At 30.9% G+C, this 21,475-nt stretch overlaps 2 protein-coding genes across 2 annotated transcripts; both read right to left on the bottom strand.

Moving 5' to 3' along the window:
* Positions 1-1,067: 1,067 nt before the first annotated feature.
* LOC105434309 (glucose dehydrogenase [FAD, quinone]) lies at positions 1,068-6,097 on the bottom strand. Its single transcript, XM_011649993.3, has 4 exons — positions 4,964-6,097; positions 3,987-4,217; positions 3,070-3,383; positions 1,068-2,976 (listed from the first exon to the last, which is right to left on the bottom strand). The coding sequence occupies exons 2-4, from the start codon at positions 4,122-4,124 to the stop codon at positions 1,563-1,565; spliced, it is 1,866 nt and encodes a 621-aa protein (XP_011648295.2). The 5' UTR covers positions 4,125-4,217; positions 4,964-6,097; the 3' UTR covers positions 1,068-1,562.
* A 4,146-nt stretch (positions 6,098-10,243) lies between these two features.
* On the bottom strand, positions 10,244-14,625 carry LOC105434308 (glucose dehydrogenase [FAD, quinone]). Its single transcript, XM_011649992.3, has 3 exons — positions 14,135-14,625; positions 12,266-12,449; positions 10,244-12,130 (listed from the first exon to the last, which is right to left on the bottom strand). Exons 1-3 carry the CDS (start codon positions 14,549-14,551, stop codon positions 10,818-10,820), a joined length of 1,914 nt encoding a protein of 637 aa, XP_011648294.2. The 5' UTR covers positions 14,552-14,625; the 3' UTR covers positions 10,244-10,817.
* Positions 14,626-21,475: the final 6,850 nt, after the last annotated feature.

The following is a 21,475-nucleotide window of genomic DNA, read 5'->3' as shown; positions in this document are numbered from 1 at the left end:
ACAGTGAATGTAATATGCGATTATATGCGATATTAAAATCTTGATTTTGTATCTATTTTCGTAGAAACTTGTCACTAATAAATAACGACATAATTTGCTTTTATACCTTGTGCTTTCAAGAACTTAACGAAATAATTTACATTTAAAATTTCATCATTCGACAATTCTATATCTTTTTTTTAAGTATAATCTTTTTTATAAATTTTTTTTTCTTTTCATTTTTCCACATTTTTTATCATTAAAATAAAATGTAATAAAATTTTTAAAATGTTGGCTTAACAATACGGAGCATAAATATTTGACTGATCGAAAATTATACGTAGAAAAATTTCTCTGCGTATTCCTCGCGGGAACACATCTTTTTTTTCTGGTAATTTTCTACACTTTCTTTTGTTAGTTATACTTTACGTAACCATTTTCGCACATAAAGTTAACAGATTAGTCTGATGTAAATACAGCGGTCACTTTCACTCTCTCCATATTCCACCTCCTTTTGTATGCACCGAATAACATCTCGGATATTCTGAAAGAAGAGTTCGCGTAACGTATCGAATTATCGATGTAATGGCATAACAGAAACACACTTCTCTTCTCACACCGATTGACCAATGTGAGATTTCAAAGAAATATTAAATAAATCTGCAGAGATAATTGAAAAAGCGGAAGTAACATTTACGCTAATTTTCAATGGCATGCTTCGTTGTGCTGTTGTATTCTGTTAGATATGTTAACGGATAAGATGAGGAAGAGGAAATAAAATACTCGTGAAAGTATGCGCACAACTTTTGGCACGAGATGCGACGTTATGTAAAATTACGTCTGCCTCTTTATGACTCGAAAGTTGTTACAATCTCGCATATTTCCGAAATATCGAGTCATCTTTCTCGCTCTTTTAACCGAAAAAATACACTTCTAATAATAAGCACTCATCATTGATTGAATTGATAAAGCTAATTTTAATATGATTTATTCACAAAGGAATCTTCAAAAGATTCCCATCATTGATAATTAGTATTAATTGTAGGAAGGAATGTTACATAGGATATATAAAAAATAAACACAGTATATAATTGAATGAAATAAATTATTATTTTTTACATTACTTTACACAGAATGGCATTGCCACTCTACGTCATTAAGTCATTAACATCATTAAAATTTATAATTCTATGACTCTGAAACTTTGAAAGTTTCCAATATTTCATAATACATGTATATAATGTTATAATCGCGCGCGCGCGTGCTCTCTCTCTCTCTCTCTCTCTCTCTCTCTCGTAAAAAATTAATATTTATAAATATCTAATAATCTTTCAGGCATCGCATTTGTATAATTGATATCTCGCACGTATTAACCTTGAATATGATGCAAACTTTAATAAATAGAAATCTTTTTTATCAATTACACATGAAAAAAGGAAATACAAAAAATTATATACAAATTGCTTTTGCAATAAAAAGATGATAAATTATAAAAATATTCATCGAAATCTTATTATTAAAAAGTATAAAAAAAATTATTTAACTAGACGAGATGTATGTAAAATATGAAAATAATGATTTCGTCACCTGTATCCAGTATTTCGTTTTTCCTTTACTCGCCAATCCTCCTTGATAATATCACTGGCTTTCTCGCCGATCATGATAGTCGGCGCGTTTGGATTACCACTGACAATAGTTGGCATTATAGACGCATCGGCGACCCTGAGTCCTTTTACGCCGTATACTCTTAATCGTGGATCCACAACAGCTGTGGTATCGCTTCGTGGTCCCATTTTGCAAGTACTCGTCGGATGATAAATCGTGAAGGTAAAGTGTCGCACGGCACACTCCCAATATTCGTATGTATCAAATGGATGTTTATGACAACCCGGCATACGAATTGTGTGAGGTCTCGAGCCGAATCGTTGAAACGCGCTAGTATTTGATACTTGCATCGCCAGTTTAATTCCCTCTATGAGGACGTCCATGTCCTCCTTATGCGTGAAATAATTGGGATTGATATCCGGTTTAACTAAAGGATTTTTGCTCTTCAACCTGATCCATCCTGTACTTTTAGGTCGCAATAGAAGCGGTAAGATCGACCAAGTTTCGACACCGTGCAAAGGCTTGTACATGATGTTATATACACGATCTCTCAGACCGAGAATTTTTCTTATTTGTTCGCCGTCGGAATTGATAGAGCTTGGCGCAAAGTGAAACTGCACATCTGGATAATCGCCAGACTTGTCGGCATATTTGGTATTAAGGAAGGCCAACGCCTCGACCCCCGGTGTAGTCATAGGTCCTTGTTCCTTCACAATATATTCAAACATCACCGAAAACGTTTGAAATCGTTCCTTCATCAGGGTAATTGGCTCGTTTACTAGAAAAGTCAGTCCGCCAAGACCCACGTGATCTTGAAGATTATCCCCGACTCGTAGATTGGATATTATTGGTATACCGAATTCGGTCAAGTGCTCGCTCGGACCGATTCCGGAAAGCATGAGCAACTGAGGCGAATTAATCGCGCCAGCGGATAGAATAACTTCCCTTCTACATCTCACGATCTGTTGTCTGCCATCGCGAAGGAACTCTACACCTGTTGCTCTTTTCTCGTCGTTGAAGAGCACTCTTAGACCTTGAGCGTGCATCGCAATGTGCAGATTTGGTCTGTTCTTCACCGGTCGTAGAAAGGCCTTCGCCGTCGAGCATCGACTGCCACGTCGGATTGTCGCTTGCGTCAACATGAAGCCAGTTTGATTGAATCCATTTATGTCTCGATTTTCATAGCCCATCTCTTGACCAGCCTGTAAAAAAGCAATCGCCAGAGGAGTTTTCCAGGATGGCTCCTGCACTGTCAGGTAACCTCCTATTTTGTGATAAGGCGTTCTCGCTAAATATGGATTGCGATTGTCTTCGGACTTGAGAAAATAAGGAAGCACTTCCTCGTAACTCCATCCTGTGTTACCCAATCGAGCCCAATTATCGTAGTCGTGCCTAGAACCAACACTCGATTGTTATTTAAACGTTTTAACGTTTTCAACTCGTTAACGCAACAGTTCTAATGATGAAAATGAAATGTACACTTGCCGATTACCACGAACGTAAATCATGGCGTTGAGAACACTGCTTCCCCCAAGAACTTTGCCGCGTGGCCAATTACACCTGTCGCCTATCATGGCGAGACAATAGGCAGACCCACCGGGTGGTGAAGTCTGATACTTCCAATCGAATTCTGTGAGCTGAGTATATCCGGCAAGCAGGGGGATGTCGGAAATTTCGTTTTCATCATCGCCAGCTTCTAAGAGTAGTACCGTCCAATTAGGTATTTCTGACAATCTCGAGGCCACCACAGCACCCGCGCTACCACCTCCAACTATTATAAAGTCGTACATTCGTAGAAGCTGAAATCGTATCACGATTCGTCACATAGATGTATTTATAATTAAAGATACACACAAATACATAAATTTGATTTTGCAAACATGATGGAAACATGATCAATATCAATAATTTAATAATTAAACAAATCAATCACCGGAATAATGTTTTTAAGGCTTCCACGGTTACTATTTTCAAAAAAGTTAATATATTTACAGGTATTATTCGTGTCATTATATACATTGTTGAATGTTGCCAACGTTTCGTGAGTATTGCAGTTATGATAAAGTGAAGTGAGCAATGCTCATGAAACGTTAGCATTTAACAATGTATATAATAATACGGATAATACCCGTAAATATATTAACTTTTTTCATATCGGAATAAGTTTTCTAGAGTCTTATGAGTTTAATTGTAATTTATTGATTGTAATCTACTTGTTTGAATACCGCGCAATAATAAATATATAATAAATATATAATAAATATATAAATTCATCGTGACGATCACGAGTACTATTTTACTGACTATATGGGAGGATAGAGGAAAAAGGGATTATCTAATACTTCTATTATTTCAACTAAATTCTACAAATAAATTCCTGTATTCCCATCTTCTTTTCATACCTCTTGCGCATTTTGCGGATGCGATTCTGGATCAAGGCTATTGTACCTATACATGGTGAAACCGATCGCCAAAAGTGGAATTAAACCAAGTCCAAGAACAGAAGTCGTCCCGATCAAGCTTGTTAATATTGCTGCCATTTCCTTTTATATTCACCGCCAAATATTAATATCCAAATGCATGTCATCTGAGAAATTCTTTTTTTGAGCATCAATGGAGAATGTGAGTTCTCTCTGAAAAGAAATTGCTAATTAATTTTATTAAATAAAATGTTGAAATTTATTTGAATACTGCATAATATATAAACGTCAAATATATAAATCTCATATGGGATGTTATCTATTGTCAACGTGAAAGGAATGAAAGAATGGAGGAAATATATGTTTTAGAGAAAAGTAATAAGGAAATTATATTAAAAAATTTATAAGAGTAATATTTTTTATAACAAGTAACACGATTCAATAATTACGTAATGTTTATAAGATATTTATTATACATTATTTCAGAACAATTAATTCGTTTATAATTGCACAAACAATTATCTGAATCATTATCGCAGCATAAGGGATGTTTATTTTTACTTTAGATGTTTTATGAATCATATTTTCAATATAAATTTTTATTGTGAATTTCATAAACTTTTCCATTGAAAAAATCCTGATAATATCGATATTTGCAATTTTTTATTCTCTATGTCATGTACTCTTGTCGACTCGTATCTGACAAGGTTAACGTCAATGACCAGACATAACATAATTCAGCAAAAAACTACGAGTTTGAATAAAACTACAATTTTGTCTCGATTCTTGTTAATACGTGTGTAAATAGGAATGTACCGCAAAGATATTCTAACGGCAGATAACATTCAGATCACCTCGGCAATATATGTTGCATCCGTGTTTATTTGTTACTCGCGTACATTTACAAACGTTGTATTGGTTTTTAAATTGGTTTTTATTGACAGTGTCTCTTTACTTACTATACTTTCATGACATCGATTGTAACAGTAGTCTCCCGATATTTGCAATCTCGTACTCGAGTCAAATCACATCTTATTTTACGTTGCAACGTGCAGGCTGCTATTGCATTAATTTGCTTAATAAACTTCAAAAATGTATTGAACGTTAAACCGACAAGATGGCAGCGGAATAAGACAAGCGCCGGTAAGAACCAGACTGCTGTGCATCGGTGAATGTTTGGAGTGAAAACCAGTTGGGCCCCTAGTATATCCTTTCAATTCAATGCTGCTAACGTCACGTACGCGGTACCGTAACAACAATGTATAGTCTGTGTGCTCCGAATCTTCTCAGACAAATTAAATTATCTTTGCATTATTTTTGAAGATGTCTTTATATATATATATATATATATATATATATATATATATATATTTATTTATTTATTTATTTTATATTTTGCATAAATGAAATTTTTTAATTTTTAATTTCTTTTACATCTATTTTTATTTAATAGAAATAACCATTGAAAATATATCTTTATATCCGAAAATAAAACCTGATAAGTACGGTAACAGATTTAATTACATTATTTTTATTCATATTATTTTAGTTTAGCTATAGCTTGTAAAAAAAAAACGAGCGTATATATTCATATTTTTGGTAACAGAGAATTAGAAAAAAAACAAGTAGAAAACATACTATTTATATCGTATTATCAAAGTATCAAACGTTTACCCTAAATGTTATATGGATAAAATGTGAAATGTAAAATATAAAGAAATATTACGATAGAGCATAATATAACACTCCTCAAATATAGATCAAGTATTTTTTTTTTATAGTTGTTGATAGCAACAACTGATAGTGATCAGATACGACGAACGTTATTTTTATCGAGAGACGCAAAGTGAAGATTTATTTAATTATCGATACACAATTTCAAACGAATGAAATTATTGAATGAAGATTTGGTGACACATCTTTTTGCGGCATTTCTTTGGAATGCGTAAATCGTACGCGAAACTCCTCTCTTTCGTACGCGATAATATGTCGGTATCTTTCTCTTTACTTTCATGGCGGGAAGACGACTTTACTCGCACACTTTCTCTCTTTTACAGTGTCTACGTGCCGTTCAACAGGCAGCACCTCTTCAATCCGTATTTACGTCATTACATTGCCTTGCGTCTATGCGCTGCGCTTCGATTCTCTCGTTAACCTTCGATTCACTCTAGGGATCGGAGATTGTGAGAAAGAAACTGTGATCTTGTTGACCGCGTTTCCACCTTTACGACTTTTCGACATAATAACCTAATTTCGCGATACAAACTCTAAAGAATCCTACATTGTGAGAAAAACCTCTTGATATCGATATATATAAGAATGTGTATATATATATATATATATATATATATATATATATATATATCATATATTCTGTAATTTTTCATTTTTTTTTTTTTATTTTTATTTATGTCACATCCGGAAAGATATGTGGAACATTTTTATATAATTACATATTTATAATTTAATTAAAAGCGTGTAAAACTTCATTACGCAAATTTTAAATTAATTGATATCATTGTAATGTAATTCTGCGCAATGTGGCACACTGGTAGAAATATTTGAGCTTTTATTGATCAAATCCGAAAAAAATAAAATAAAATAAAATGAAAGTAACTTATTAGCGATCACGATTTTTGATTCGCGCGTTTTAGTATGGTTTTTAAGCGTCAATGTTCTACTTTTCCATCATCTCACGAAACATCATACTTTAACGGTTTTAGCAAGTTACAGATCAATATAACCATTGTTGTTATTTCTTTTTTTATAATAAAATTATAAAATATACATTACGTGTGCATGCATGCACATAGTCATGTAGAAAATAAAAATGGCGTTGATGGGAAGAGAAAATTTTCGTTCTACGCATATTGCGAAATCGGCATCTCATTTCTCTTCATCGAAACGTGCCGTACCTTTCGATCAAGAGAGACGCGCGCATGTTTTTCGCTGGACACTTTGCCTGCCTATCCGTATGGAAGATGTCCTATAATACGCTACTTTAATTTTAATGAGATATTCTCGAACACACAAACTTGCAGTTGACTTCTCAGTAATAAAAATATCTAAATGCCGATAATCCAAAGTTATAAACGTGAAAAGCCATTACCACTTTCCGCGTAATGGCAAGCTTCTCAGAAAATTACTATAATTTAAATAATGTGTTTGTCTTTTTTTGTAATTGCATATTCTTTAATTAATTTCAAATAATTGTTTATACAAAATTATTTGTACAAAATTGTTAATACAAAAATATCAAGATTATACATGATATATAGGATTATATGAATTCAAAATTTTTATGAACTCAAAATTTTTTATGAAATCGTTAAAGCTTTTTTATACTCACGTTACAAAATATTCTACATAAAATTTAAGTGTTTTGAAAGAAGCCGAATTTTAATTATAAATTTATGGATCATATCCTGTATAGATACCTGTATTATCTTTATGCTGACACGTCCGAAAGAGAGAAAGCAGGTAGATCTTGTTTGCTGAAGTTATCTATAGATAGCGTTACAGTTCTACAGACTCTTCTTTCATTACTTTATTAATCTTAACTTTGCTTAAATAACACTAGTATGTTTTTTTTTAATTTAACAATGTAATTTGAACATATTTAAAGGCAAAATAAAATTTCTTTTAAAAATGAAACATTAAAAGTTAACATAAAGACCATTTTTATGATTATTTTTGATAATGACTCTATATATATATTTTTCTTGAAAAGAAGAGAATTTTACAGTAAATATTGTGTGCATTAAAGAGAATATATAATATATTGATAAATATATAGTAAATGAGCGATTTCATAGGGACACTGGATCAATTACGTAAGCGATTGCAGGTGAAATTTACTTTCATCTCTTACAAATCGGTATGATGCGTCCAAGGACGCTGCGGGATTGGATTCGGATTTTGATTAGCAAAATTGAAATGTATAAGGAAAAGAGACATAGAATAAATTGTAGCAAAACTTTTAATTTTATCGAGTAATTGAAATTAAATAGAGTTACAATCTATGTAATAAAAATCTTTTTTTTTTAACTTTTTGCTCTTTTTTATTTTTACAAAAATTCTCTCGTTTGAAAAAATACAGCTATAATATGCCAAAAGTTGATTTGGATTTATATTTATGTACATTATTTTATTCTAGGTTTTTTGGCATTATTATTTAATTTATGTTTTGTTACAGTCGAGTCATGTACGGTGTTCCATGTATCGCAGCATTAATTACTAAACTAAATAAACTATGTTAAATTTCTTATTAACCACTTATTAATCACTCAACCCATCACATTTTTATTGATCAATAAAATTTTTATGAAAATCGTAGTGTGTAGACATAATCCGTTTTCATCTGATCTTATGCATTATTATTATTATTATATCAATGTATTTGTATCATTATATATGTGCATAATATATACAATATCCCATATACAGATTAATTAATAAAACATTGATTGCTCCGGAACTGAAATTATAGCTCGCCTGTTGTGTCATTATAATAGAGAGTGTAGCAATTTTGACGCAATTGCAGATTAGTTACGGCAGATGCACTTTACGCCATCTCACGAGTTGAGGAGATTTTTATATCGCTTTTTTATCTTAGAAACGCTGAATCATATAATTTTCCCATTCGCATAATTCGTGGTTATAAAATCTTTTCGTACTTTATACGTACCAGGTGTATGCAAAGGTTTTTCCGGTTTTTTAGTAAAAAAAGACACGTAATTTTCAAGGGAAATTAATTTTTTTTTTTATTCAAAATATTGGCCATCGGCTTCTACACATTTCGCCCATCTTTCAGGTAATTTATGAATACCAGAAAAACTGCTTGTCTTTTGCGGTAAACCATTCGTCGAGCCATTTTCCAACTTCCTCGAAATTGCTGAAGTGCTGCTCTGCGAGCGCGTGCCCCATTGATGCGAAGAGGTGTTAGTCAGATGGCGCCAGGTCTGGGGAGTACGGCGGGTGCGGAAGGATGTCCCATCCAAGCGATTTCAAGGTGTCTTTCACTGGTTTTGCTGTGTGAGACGGCGCATTATCGTGTAACAAAATCACTTTGCCATGTCTTCTGGCCCATTCCGATCGTCTTTCGATTAATGCGTGGTTTAAATTAATCATTTGTTGGCGATAGCGTTGTGTATTAACGGTTTCGCCGGGCTTCAAGAGTTCATAATACACAATACCGCTCTGATCCCACCAGACACAGAGCACGGTCTTCTTGCCGAAGCGATTTGGCCTTGGTGTTGATGGACCGGCTTCGCCAGGTGAAAGCCACGATTTTTTCCGCTTCGGGTTTTCAAAATAAATCCATTTTTCGTCACTCGTCACAATTCGATACAAAAATGATTTCCTTTCGTGGCGTTGAAGCAGCATTTCACAAGTGACTTTGCGATTTTCCATTTGACGTTCATTCAAATCGTGTGGGACCCATTTACCGAGTTTATTGATCTTTCCCATTGCTCGTAAACGTCTGCTGATTGTTTCTTGTGATACATGTAATGCTTCTGCTAATTGCCGTTGAGTTTGAGTTGGGTCATCATCCAATAACTCCTGCAATTGCTCGTCTTCGCATTTTTGTGGTCTACCAGAGCGCTCACTGTTTTTCACATTGAAATCACCACTTTTAAATTGTCGAAACCATGTCTCACATGTTCTAATCGATGGAGCGTGTTCACCATATGTTTCTACCAGCAAACGATGACTTTCAACAGCCTTTTTCTTTTGATTAAATAAAAAAAGCAATGCGTGCCGCAAATGTTCTTTTTCAGGCACAAAACTCGACATGATCACTGAACGATAAAACAAAGACGCTAGTTTTTGACGGACTCAACTTGTGTGTGTTTGTAATTTTAAATGTCAGACGAACAAAATGATGTATGTGTCAAATTAATACGCTGCGTACTTTTCGCTGGCGACATCTCTTAGTTAAACCGGAAAAAACTTATGCATACACCTGGTATTATATGTATTACCGCTCTTAGAAAGAAAATAATATTCTTTATATTATATATTATTCATTTATTTATTAAAGACAGTTTTAAGAAATTTTGCAAATAAGAAATTTTTATTTTCTTTATCAAAAAAATCTCAAATTAATACTAAAATAATTAAATATCTGAAATATTTTAGAATAATTTATTTCGAAGAAATCAGTTTAAAAGAAGATTAATAAGAGGATTAAAATTATTTTATTTATAATAAGATTTTTGTCTAAAAAATGAAACACATTCATTGTTTAAAGATTTTATTTATCATCATTTTTATTATATGTAATGACATGACTTCTGGCACAATCATGGCAAATCTTGTACGCAACATTTATGTCTAATTTCTCATCTTTTTGATAATTTCCACGCGAATATGAAAATTTAATAAATTTGTTAAATGTTAACTGTAATGAATATCTCAAAAATCTAACTTCTTTAATATGAAGGTCAATGCTGAATTTTTAGAAATATTCTTATCATGTTCCTGAGCACAACACTTTCTTTTTGAAGCAAGTCGAGTACAAGTTTTATTGTTATTATATTGAGAAAATATAAATTTCTAAATGTTTGTGCTTTATAAACAAATTCTACATGGGAAAGTTTATATATATAAGAACAAATACAAATAACATTGTTTTCTTAATTTGTTTTCTTTTTAGTTTCTTTCTGTAAGCTATTCACATCTCAAATTTAAGACTAATTTTTGTGTAGAAAGTACATAATGCTATCAATTAAAGCTCTTATTTGATTTCTCTCTCAATTAGCCGTCTCTGTACGTATAATATATTATGCAATTATGCAATCGATAAACGTTTCAAGCAATAGCGGTGGTAACATTGTCTCTCTTGAAGCGAGGCAATTGCATCCATCTTGCTTTTATCAAATCGGCGCCTTTTTCGCCAATCATAATGACAGGTGCATTTATGTTGCCACTAGTGATGAGCGGCATGATGGATGCATCGATCACTCGTAGTCCCGTAATTCCGTAGACTCTGAGCTCCGGATCCACAACTGCCATTGGATCAGTGGACGGGCCCATTTTGGCGGTACCACTCATGTGATAAATCGTCATAGTATACTGCCTAATAACGCAGTCCCAATACTCATCAGTAAACAATGGAATGTCTTTGCAATTTGGTAATGGTTTGCTATAAAATCTCGAACCAAATCTTCTCATACTACTGGTCTCACCAAAGGCGATAGCCGCTTTGACCCCTTCGCGAAGCACTGCCACGTCATCTGGATGAGTCAGATAATTATGATAAAGCAACGGATAATCCAAGGGTTTGTTGGATTTTAATCGAATATATCCGCGTGATTTCGGCCTAAGGATCATCGGAAACACTCCGAAAACATCGTGATTGTCGATTTTACGATACACTTCATTATAAAATTCGTCGCTTAAACCATGAGCATTTTTTACATGGGTGCCACCGTCGGAGGTGAGTCCGGAGGATGTCAACATGAACTCGATGTCAGGCCAATCGTCGCTTTGATTGGCATATTTGGTAGAGATAAAGCCGACTGCTTCGAGGCCAATGCTGGATGTCAAGGGGCCGTCCTCGGTAATAGCATATCTCAGCGCCGTGTTTAAATTCACCATTCGATTCATTACTATACTAATCTCATAATCGATTAGAAATGAAAGACCCCCAACTGCTATGTGGTCCTGTAAGTTCTGTCCGACTCCAGGTAAATTTTGAATTACGGGGATTCCCAATTGTTCAAGATGTATACGCGGCCCTATCCCTGAGAGCATTAATAACTGCGGACTATTAATAGCACCGGCTGAGAGAATCACTTCTTTCTTGGCGAACACCACCTGTTTACGACCGTCTTTAATGAATTCTACCCCATACGCCCTTTTAGTCCGCGGGTCTATCAGCATTCGAGTCACATGGCTCCATAGAGAGAGATGAAAATTTTTTCTAAGCTGAATAGGTCGCACAAATGCTTTGGCAGTACTGCATCGAGCGCCCCGTCGCATTGTAAACTGAAAGAGCGCAAAACCAGTTTGCTGCTCACCATTAACATCACGAATGTCGTAACCCATCTCCTCACCTGCCTGAAGAAACGCTACGCCCAATGGAGTGACATAAGGGTTATCCTGCACGGTTAAATATCCTCCTGAAAAGTTGTGGGAAATGTGAAATAATAAAGATGTTATGTTTTATTACACACGCACACAAACACAACAACACACACACAATACGCACGCACGCACGCATGCATGCATGTACGAAGGTAACAAAGCGTACGAACCTGTACTATGATATTTTGTATTGCGTGCTAAATAAGGATTTCTTTGATCTTGAGACTTTAAAAAATATGGTAAAACATCTTCGTAGCCCCAATTAGGATTTCCGAGATTCTTCCACTCATCAAAGTCGCGTCTATTTCCGCGAATATAGAGCATTGTATTTAATACGCTGGATCCCCCAAGAACCTCCAAGAATAATACAAGTATTATTTAATCGACTGTGAATATTGCGCAAAGTACAGCAACATCGTTCGGTCTAGCGAACGAATTAATTAGTTAATTTGATTTTTCAACATAACTTTTGTATGCATTATTTTATCAGTTTTATTTGCATCTAAAAATCTAATAAATCACCGTGCTATTAAATATTTGATCTTGCGTGCGGAGTAGATGGAATTCCAATGGAGGCATGGAAATTTGGAGGAGAAAGAGTAAAAAGAAAGGAGGAGTTGTTAAAACAAGTGAAAGGAAGAAAATATATCGAGGTATCGAAAAATGAATATCGTGATACTTACACAAGAGAGAAAATAAAAAACAGATAATTATAGAGGAATTTTATTATTATGCTCGGCGTACAAGATTTATGCTGAAATTTTAAGGAAAAGACTGGAGAGATAGAAAGATAAGGAGATATTGATAAAAAGTCAGACAGGATTCAGAAGAGAAAGATCGACGATTGATAATATATTTATCACTACAGATTGATATTATATGGATCTGATATAATATGGAATCGTGTCAGAATAGTAAAGGATGATTTGAAGAGTTAGGGAAACGTCTATTACGTTGGTATAGCCACTTTAGCACAATCGTATAAAATTAACACAGGAATTTTGTGCTATTTTGTTGCTAATTTGTTGCTCAATTCCCGATTTTGTTGCTTCAGTCGATTTGGAGAAAACATGGTTGTGCTAATTTAAGTTTAGATTAAAGTTGGCATAATTAAAAAAAATAAAAAATATAAAAAAATATGACATATTCTTTTAGCGCGAATTTGTTGGTAATTTGTTGCTCAATTCTCGATTTTATTGTTCCATCCTCAATCCTTGAGAACCACTCCCGATTACCTAATAATAAAAGTGCCTGGGCCAGCTTAATAGATGTGTTAGGGAATAACGTAGAGAAAAGATGGAAAAGAATAGACATGAAGTGACATATTATATGAGGTGAAACGTAATGTATTGAGGAAGTTGTAGCAAGAAAGAGAAAATATATTAAATATAATTAGAAAAGAAAAAGTAAAAGATAAAAATGATGGATAAAATAAAAGAAATATATAATAGATATGATACAGGAATGTAGGATTGGTAGAAAATGTGATAAACAATAAACTGCAGATATTGTATAATAATAGGATAAGTAAATAGATAGAAGAGGTGATATTATACAATGTGATAATTGTATATTTGAGATAGAATAAGATAGAATAAGGTAGAATAAGATTGGATAAACTAGAATACGGAAGGATGAATGAGGATAAGGAAATGTTTGTAAACCAGAGTCACTTCTTGGCTTGGAAAGTTTTGAAGTAATAAACTATTGATTATTAGAAGGTAGATCAAGCCAGTTATTTCTAAGATCCGATAATTTCAGATACTTATAACTCGTCGGTTCTACACTTATAAATATACTTGCTGTGTTTTGCGCAAGATACTACCGTGTCTTTTGATGTATTAGGTCATACAAATTATTGTCATAAGAGTGAAGGTTTTTTATAAAATATCTGAAATTTCGGACAAATTTTCCTTCTCGGGCATACTTTTCTACTAAGTATAAAATATCTACAAAAAATATATATAGCTTTTACTTTATCATTTGTGATCTTGATATTTTTATACGCTCTTAAAGCTTGGCTATTTTTTTCTACATACCTTGCCTCTGGTCCAACAGCATCGATGATCGACCATTGCCAGACATGCCGAATTCTGTGGCTGTGTGCGATACTTCCAATCGACTTTACTCTTGTGCAAATACAATGAGAGTATCGGTACGTCGGTTATTTCAGTTTCGTGACCTCCGGCTTCCAATAAGAGCACGTTCCATTCAGGATTCTCAGTCAATCGATTGGCGAGCACACTGCCTGCTGAACCACCTCCGACTATTATTATGTCGTAGTCTTCTCTCAATTGCTTTGTCACACGCGGATGATTTTCTGGATCCATGAGATCGTAATTGAAATATGCGAGCGTGGCAATGAGTACCGGGATTATAGTTATTTTGCCGATGCTGACGCCAAGGAGGACAGTAGCTGCTTTTATAGCGGCACCGATTACTGTCGCGACGCTCATGTCGCGCTCTGGTCTGGTCGTACTTTCAATTAATATTGATTACGTGTAAAACACATTCAAATAACCGAGTTTACAAACACAGTTCACTTCTTGTACTGTCTTCTTTTTTATCGAGTGTATTTTATTGAAAATTATTTTTAATATAACGAAAATCTACTTTATTTTATCGTTCGCCTTATCCGATACGATTTCATATTAATTTGTACTCATTGTAATTGTAATCAGCCTAGAAATTGTAATCACACCAGAAGGGAATGAGCCAGACACATGTACGTATCAGAGATTGCTTAATGTTCTATTGCAAATCAACCAATTATTGTAATAATGCCAATGTGCGTTTTGATTATTATTAAAAATGTCGAAATATTTCTCTTTGAGATCGTGTACAAAAATCTGAAAATATAAAATAAGAATTTATTTTATTCATTGAGATAAAATGATGATTTTTATTGGTGATTGAATCTTTAATAATGAGATTATTCTATAAGATTGATATGTGATAAAATTGTTTTGTGTTTTTTATTATGTTTATGTATTTATGTTTCCTTACTGATGATTCATCTTTTACAATAGATATATTGATTTATAATTTGATTTATTATTTGATACGTATCTTTTAAATTCTTTTCTTTTAAATAAGTCTAATATCTAATATGTATTTGCAACTGTTAGTCTATTGCTATATTCTAATATTAATCTAATATTATATAATGCTAATCTAATATTAATATTATCTTCAATAATGTTCTGTATAAGTTCTAAAGTTTCACGACTAATAAAAAATCTAATTTTTAATTAATTTGCCATTACAAATTCAAATGACATATATACTTAGTGAATAAAAAAATAGATTGCTGACTAAAATATTATTTGTATTATAAAAAATAAAAAATTCGGAATGTTAATGAATAGTTATTCTTAGCTTGTGTAAAATAAAATTTCAAAATTGAACAATTAAATTTTATGTAATTCGTGAATCTAAGTATCTTGAATCAAGGTATCTCTGAAACAGCATTCATGTAACGGATTAAACACATTTCCCCTCAGGTGACTCCCATAGTCACTTAAGCAATCTCTACTCGCTTATATCAATAAATAAATAATATAAGTAAGTATAATTCAGGGCAATGATAGAAAACATGACTGAGTGAAGAAAGTTGATAAATTATAAATGAAAATTTATAAATTTGAAATATTAAAATAATCTGGAATTTTTAATCATAAATTACTTTATTGAACATTATATGCGCGCGTGCAAGCACGTCCGCGCGCGTATGTACGTATGTATGTGTATGTACATGAATATTGCAACGATTTAGAAAATGAACTTGTGTTATAATCCAATTCGTTTTCGTTTTTTGTATTTTCTAATTGAAAAAATATATATATTTTTTTTTACTTTTTTATTTCTTTTTTTTTTGGAAATTGATATTTCTAAAAAATTAAAATTATGATTCAAATTATTTGTTTTGAAATTTGTGAACTTTTTTACGTGTGGATTCTTTGATTAATTTAGAGATTTAATTTGTTTTGCAAAAATATCAAGGAGAATAATTAATTGTATATTTATATTAAATAAAAGTTTTCTGTCTTTTAATATTAAATATGTTTTTGTAATTAATACATATGTATTTATTAAAGTTTCCTTGAAAGTAAATAAGAACTACGAAATTTTTTATTACTGTATTTACATTCGTATTTTTTTCGAAAAATCCTTTGTGAAATATTAGTCATTCATATTATAATTTAATAAATAAATTATAACTTGGAAACTGCTGAAGTTTTTTGAATAATTTAATTATGGAAAAATTGATTCTAAATTTTGGTTAAATAATCCACAATTAGAGAAAGAAATATCGATTCTAAAAGATAGTTAAGTAAGATTGTGAAATATTGTATTATTGAAATATTGCTACATTATTTGTTTATCTAAAATAAATTATCTTAGAGTAATATTAAATGTTATTGAATGAAATATTTGAATATATGTTTATGTTTTTTTCTTTGGCTTTTTCATTTTATGTATTGTAGCGTATTTTGACATATTTAATGAATTCTATAACGCTTTAAATGTCTGTGACCAAAAACGAATATAATTAAACAGTTTTATATAAATTTTAATATTTATTTAAACATAAATATATTTTAAGTTGAATTAAACTTAAAAAATTTGAACTTGATAATTGTTTGATTAAATTAATCAAAATTGTGTAATTTATGATTTTGTGTGTACGCGCGCGTGTGTGTGTGTGTGTGTGTGTGTGTGTGTGTGTGTGTGAGTATGTCGTATAAACATATTAATAACTTACATTAAATGCATTTACATTTCATTGTTTGTTCATAATCTTTGTATATAATCTATTCGATGATGCTATATCAGAAGTACCACTAATTTTCATTTTTCACATCAATATTTTGTGTATTGCTTTACATTGACATTGGTATTTGATATTTCAAAAAGATAAAACAGAATCAAATGCACGTGGTATTGAGACGTTGTTACGCGATCGGACAGTTTGACGTGGCAGAGAAAGCGAAAGACTGAAACTTTAAGCATTATGTTGGCTATATAAACCATGAAGACTTACCACCACCATACTGAAAGATTATAACTGTTCTCGTATTAATTTCCTAAGATGCATGATTAATCTTAAGTTTAGGAAAAATTAAAAATAAGATTAATAATGTAAAATTTTGACATTCGTTTGAAATCTGAATAAAGTCTAGAAAAAAAAACATTCCAATGTTATATATTCCAATGTTTTATATATATATATATATATATATATATATATATTACATAACATTTGAAACTTTTCTTTTATATATATTGTATATAAGTATGAATACAATTATATACACACATATACATACACATATACATATACATGCATATATATATATAATTGTATATATATATATACACATATATATATATATATATATACATGTGTATGTGTATATATATATATATTATATGTAATATATATATATATATATATTTATTTAAATTAATATAAATGTTATGTAATATATATATATATATATATATATATTACATAACATTTGAAACTTTTATATATATTGTATATAAGTATGAATACAATTATATATACACACATATACATACACATATACATATACATGCATATATATATATATATATATATATATATATATATACATAGTTAGGCGACAAATTTCTTGTATTGAATATGTAGATGTATACGCGCATGTGTGTGTGTGTGTGTGTGGTGTGTGTGTGTGTGTGTGTGTGTGTGTGTGTGTGTGTGTGTGTGTGCATATATGCATACTGATTTATATTAATTTCTACATAAGATTATATTATACGGGATTGTATGTGTATGTATTTACATGTAGTATATACACTTCAAATTTTTTGAAAGTATTTTTAATGTAGATTATATGTGCCTATGCGTCCGCGCAGTTCTACTTTCGCTGTATGATTTTCAGACTTTTTCGTGACTGACTTTGTCCTTTCACTTCGATTCCATGATACGAATTTATTTGCCATATGTATTACATACAGTGATATATTTTAAAAATCTTGTAAGCGGAAAGCATGTAGAAATCGCAAGGACAATTTTTCTTATTAAATTATGAAAATATTTCAAATAAAATTTTGGATTACGATCTTTATTATAGATTTTCTTATAAAGTAAATATTGAATCTATTATTGTACTGATCTTTTGCTATGCTTATTTTTTAAATTTATAAGATATAAATATTTTTATGAATTAATATTTCTGGTCTTACAATATTTATTATTATGTTATATTTTTATGTTATACCATTGAAATTCTCAAACAAATTATCTTAAATAATGAAGGATGAAATTATTAAGTTATTATTAAAATTGTATATTAATTTTTTATACTTATTATTAAAATAATATTAATTACGAAAAATATGGATTTGTGATTTTTGTACAAAATATACACTCTTTACAATCGTCATAAGCCTGTCGAAATACAACCTTCTATATTTCCAAGTAGGAGAAAGAAGGGACGATTATAAAATGACGATTTGCTAATTTAAACTAGTAACAGATAAAGAGTCAGTCCAAACTTAAATATTTTTAATGATAAGTAGATAATCTGTTGTAATTTGACTTTAATTTGTGAATAACAATAATATAATAGAATATATATTTTGAATACACTCATATTTAATTTTGATATATTCCTTCGTAAAGAATTACATTTATAGTAAATTTATAGTCAATTTTTTACTTTCTCTATAAAAACTACTTTACAGTATATCTAAACATAATAACGTATTATTATTTTTCATTTTTCATATTGCAACATTTTCTTAGTGACTGAATAAATATAAGTGATTATGAAGTAAGACAGGGATCAGCAAAACGCTGAAATTGAGCACGGGCATCCGCGAGCGCTCGCCTGTTGTGCATATCTCAGGAGCGTATCTAATATTTTTAGTATTTTGGGATAAAGTTCCGCATTTCACACTTACAAAAATAGTGTTGCGTGTATATATGAACGATAGTGTAGTCTTAAATTACTAGTACTTAAATCTTTGTAACATCATAAAATTTTTTTATAACAATTTATCTAAATCGTTTAAAGAGAAAATATGCAAAAATATATTGTAATATATATAGGATAAAATTAAAATGCATTAAATTCTTATGAATTCAACTTATATCTAGTTAATTTTTTTATTAGTCAAATAAAGAAATATGCTCTAGCATGTTTTGATTGTCCTATATAATAATAATAATAATAATAATAAGCATTCATTATAGGAAAATTTTAATTAAAATGCTTATCTCTATTTTTAAATATTGTGAGTTGTCAAAATTTGTGCTAAATTAAAAATTATATAATTAATACATTTAAATATGTTTAACGAAAATTTAAATATAACAAAGAAAATAAAACAATATAAACAATAACAATGTATTAAAATATAAACTTACAATACAACCATAAAATTATGAATACATATATCACGTTTAACTTAGCGCTTTAAAATTATATTTTTAAATCAAAAAGAACAGTCCTTTTTCTGTGAAGAAAACTTCCAACAATTTCAAAATAAACATCTGCTAATATTAATCTGCTAAATGCTCAAAATAAAAAAAAAAAACAATAACTAAGCAAGAGTATAATCAAATTGTCTCTTGTTTAGAACAGTCAGACACATTTGCAATCTTATAATTTAACGTTTGTAATGGATAATCAAAGGAAAAGAACCTTAAGTTCAAGTTCTTCATGGGAAAAGAAGTGGTTCATAATGAAGCATGACAATCAAGCGCAATGTTTGATCTGTGGAACCATTATGAATTTAAAGAAATATAATGTCGGAAGACTAAAGATCGGACTAAAAGCAAACAATTTTATTGCTTTTTCATTAGCTCTCGATGAGAGTACTGATATCGATATTGCACAATTGGCAATTTTTATTCGTGATGTGAATAGCAACCTCTCTATTACTGAGGAACTTTTAAATATAACACCTCTGAAAGATACTACGACTGGAGAAGATATATTGTTTAGCGTTGAAGAAGCAATAGAAAACATAAATCTATCTTGGGATAAATTAACTTCAGTTGCTACTGATGGTGCAATGATTGGACACAATATGGGCTTCGTAGGATGTTTAAAGTCTAAACTAGCACAATCAAAACAAGAAATACATTCGATCTATTGTATCATCCATCAAGAGGCATTATGTGCAACATCTTTAAAGTATGACGAAGTAATGAAAATTGTAATCAAAGTTGTAAATTTTATTAGAACTACTGGATTGAATCATCGTCAATTTCACGAATTTTTATCTTCTTTAGAGTCAGATTATACTGATATCTCCTATTTTTGCGAAACACGATGGCTTAGTCGAGGTAAAACTCTTTCTTTTATTTACGCGGAGAAATAATTATTTTAATAATTTTTAGAAATGAAAGATAAGTCGGTTCTACATATTCATGTGAACAATTATTTTCTATTATGAAATTAAATAAATCACGATTACGCAAACAGTTAACAGATTCATATTTAAATGCAATAATTTTAAGTTGTGCCAAAACGATAATACCTGATATATCATATATAATATCGGAAAACTGAATATGAATCAAATATTAATTAAATGTTATAAAAGTTGCTTATTTAATATTATTGTAAGAATGGTTTATTTAAAATATAGATAGTTACTAATTTAGTTGCTAATTCTGGGTCTGAATTTGTGCAACATAATATTTTTTTACTCCTTGAATAGCACGTTCAACGAACAGACGTTCCTGCTATCCCCTCTCCTCACTTTATTGCGTCTAGCCGCCTAAGTGTCGGTCCACAATAGGTGATTTAAGCTTTAAGAAGTAAGAAATTGACCAATTATAATCAAATATGAAAAGAATAATCGACTATGATTGGTCAATTTCTTACGGCTTAAAGATTAAATATTTATTGTGGACCGACACTAACGCTAGCCCCAGCGCGCTCGACTGTTGCCCGCGGGCATTGAGCGCCCGCGAGCAATGCTCACTTGCCGACCGCTGAAATAAGATAACGAATGTCACGTCAAAAATTAAAATTGTAAATAATTACTTTTGTTCTATCTTAAATTTTATATTTTATTTTAAATTGTGTAATTATAAACAATTCTTATTTTTGATTTTGTCCAAACTTTATTTTATTAAAATTATTATAAATATTTTTTATTCATATATTTATTTATTTGTATTTTATTATATTATTCAAAAATTATAATAATAGAATAATAAAAAATAATATAAAAAAGTTCATTAAAAAAATGAATTTTTATTCACAAAACAATTAGTTTCAATCTTTATCATCTTATCTGTTACAAAAAAATCTTACTCAATCATGAATTTGATATATTCTCAAAGAATTTAAACACATTTATACAAAATTATA

This window comes from Pogonomyrmex barbatus, unplaced genomic scaffold (assembly GCF_055798465.1).
Source record: "Pogonomyrmex barbatus isolate J1 unplaced genomic scaffold, ASM5579846v1 scaffold1, whole genome shotgun sequence".
Lineage (NCBI taxonomy): Eukaryota > Metazoa > Arthropoda > Insecta > Hymenoptera > Formicidae > Pogonomyrmex > Pogonomyrmex barbatus.
This window is presented reverse-complemented; position numbering and strand designations above follow the sequence as displayed.

What these genes read in the sequence shown, in the direction of transcription:
- LOC105434309 (XM_011649993.3), bottom strand. Translation starts at nt 4,124, where the DNA reads ATGGCAGCAATATTAACAAGCTTGATCGGGACGACTTCTGTTCTTGGA. An exon ending in ATCCGCAAAATGCGCAAGAG is followed by an intron (nt 3,384 to 3,986) that starts GTATGAAAAGAA and finishes ATACGATTTCAG; the next exon opens with CTTCTACGAATGTACGACTT. An exon ending in ATTTACGTTCGTGGTAATCG is followed by an intron (nt 2,977 to 3,069) that starts GCAAGTGTACAT and finishes TGTTGGTTCTAG; the next exon opens with GCACGACTACGATAATTGGG.
- LOC105434308 (XM_011649992.3), bottom strand. Translation starts at nt 14,551, where the DNA reads ATGAGCGTCGCGACAGTAATCGGTGCCGCTATAAAAGCAGCTACTGTC. An exon ending in GCTGTTGGACCAGAGGCAAG is followed by an intron (nt 12,450 to 14,134) that starts GTATGTAGAAAA and finishes TTATTCTTGGAG; the next exon opens with GTTCTTGGGGGATCCAGCGT. An exon ending in TACAAAATATCATAGTACAG is followed by an intron (nt 12,131 to 12,265) that starts GTTCGTACGCTT and finishes ACAACTTTTCAG; the next exon opens with GAGGATATTTAACCGTGCAG.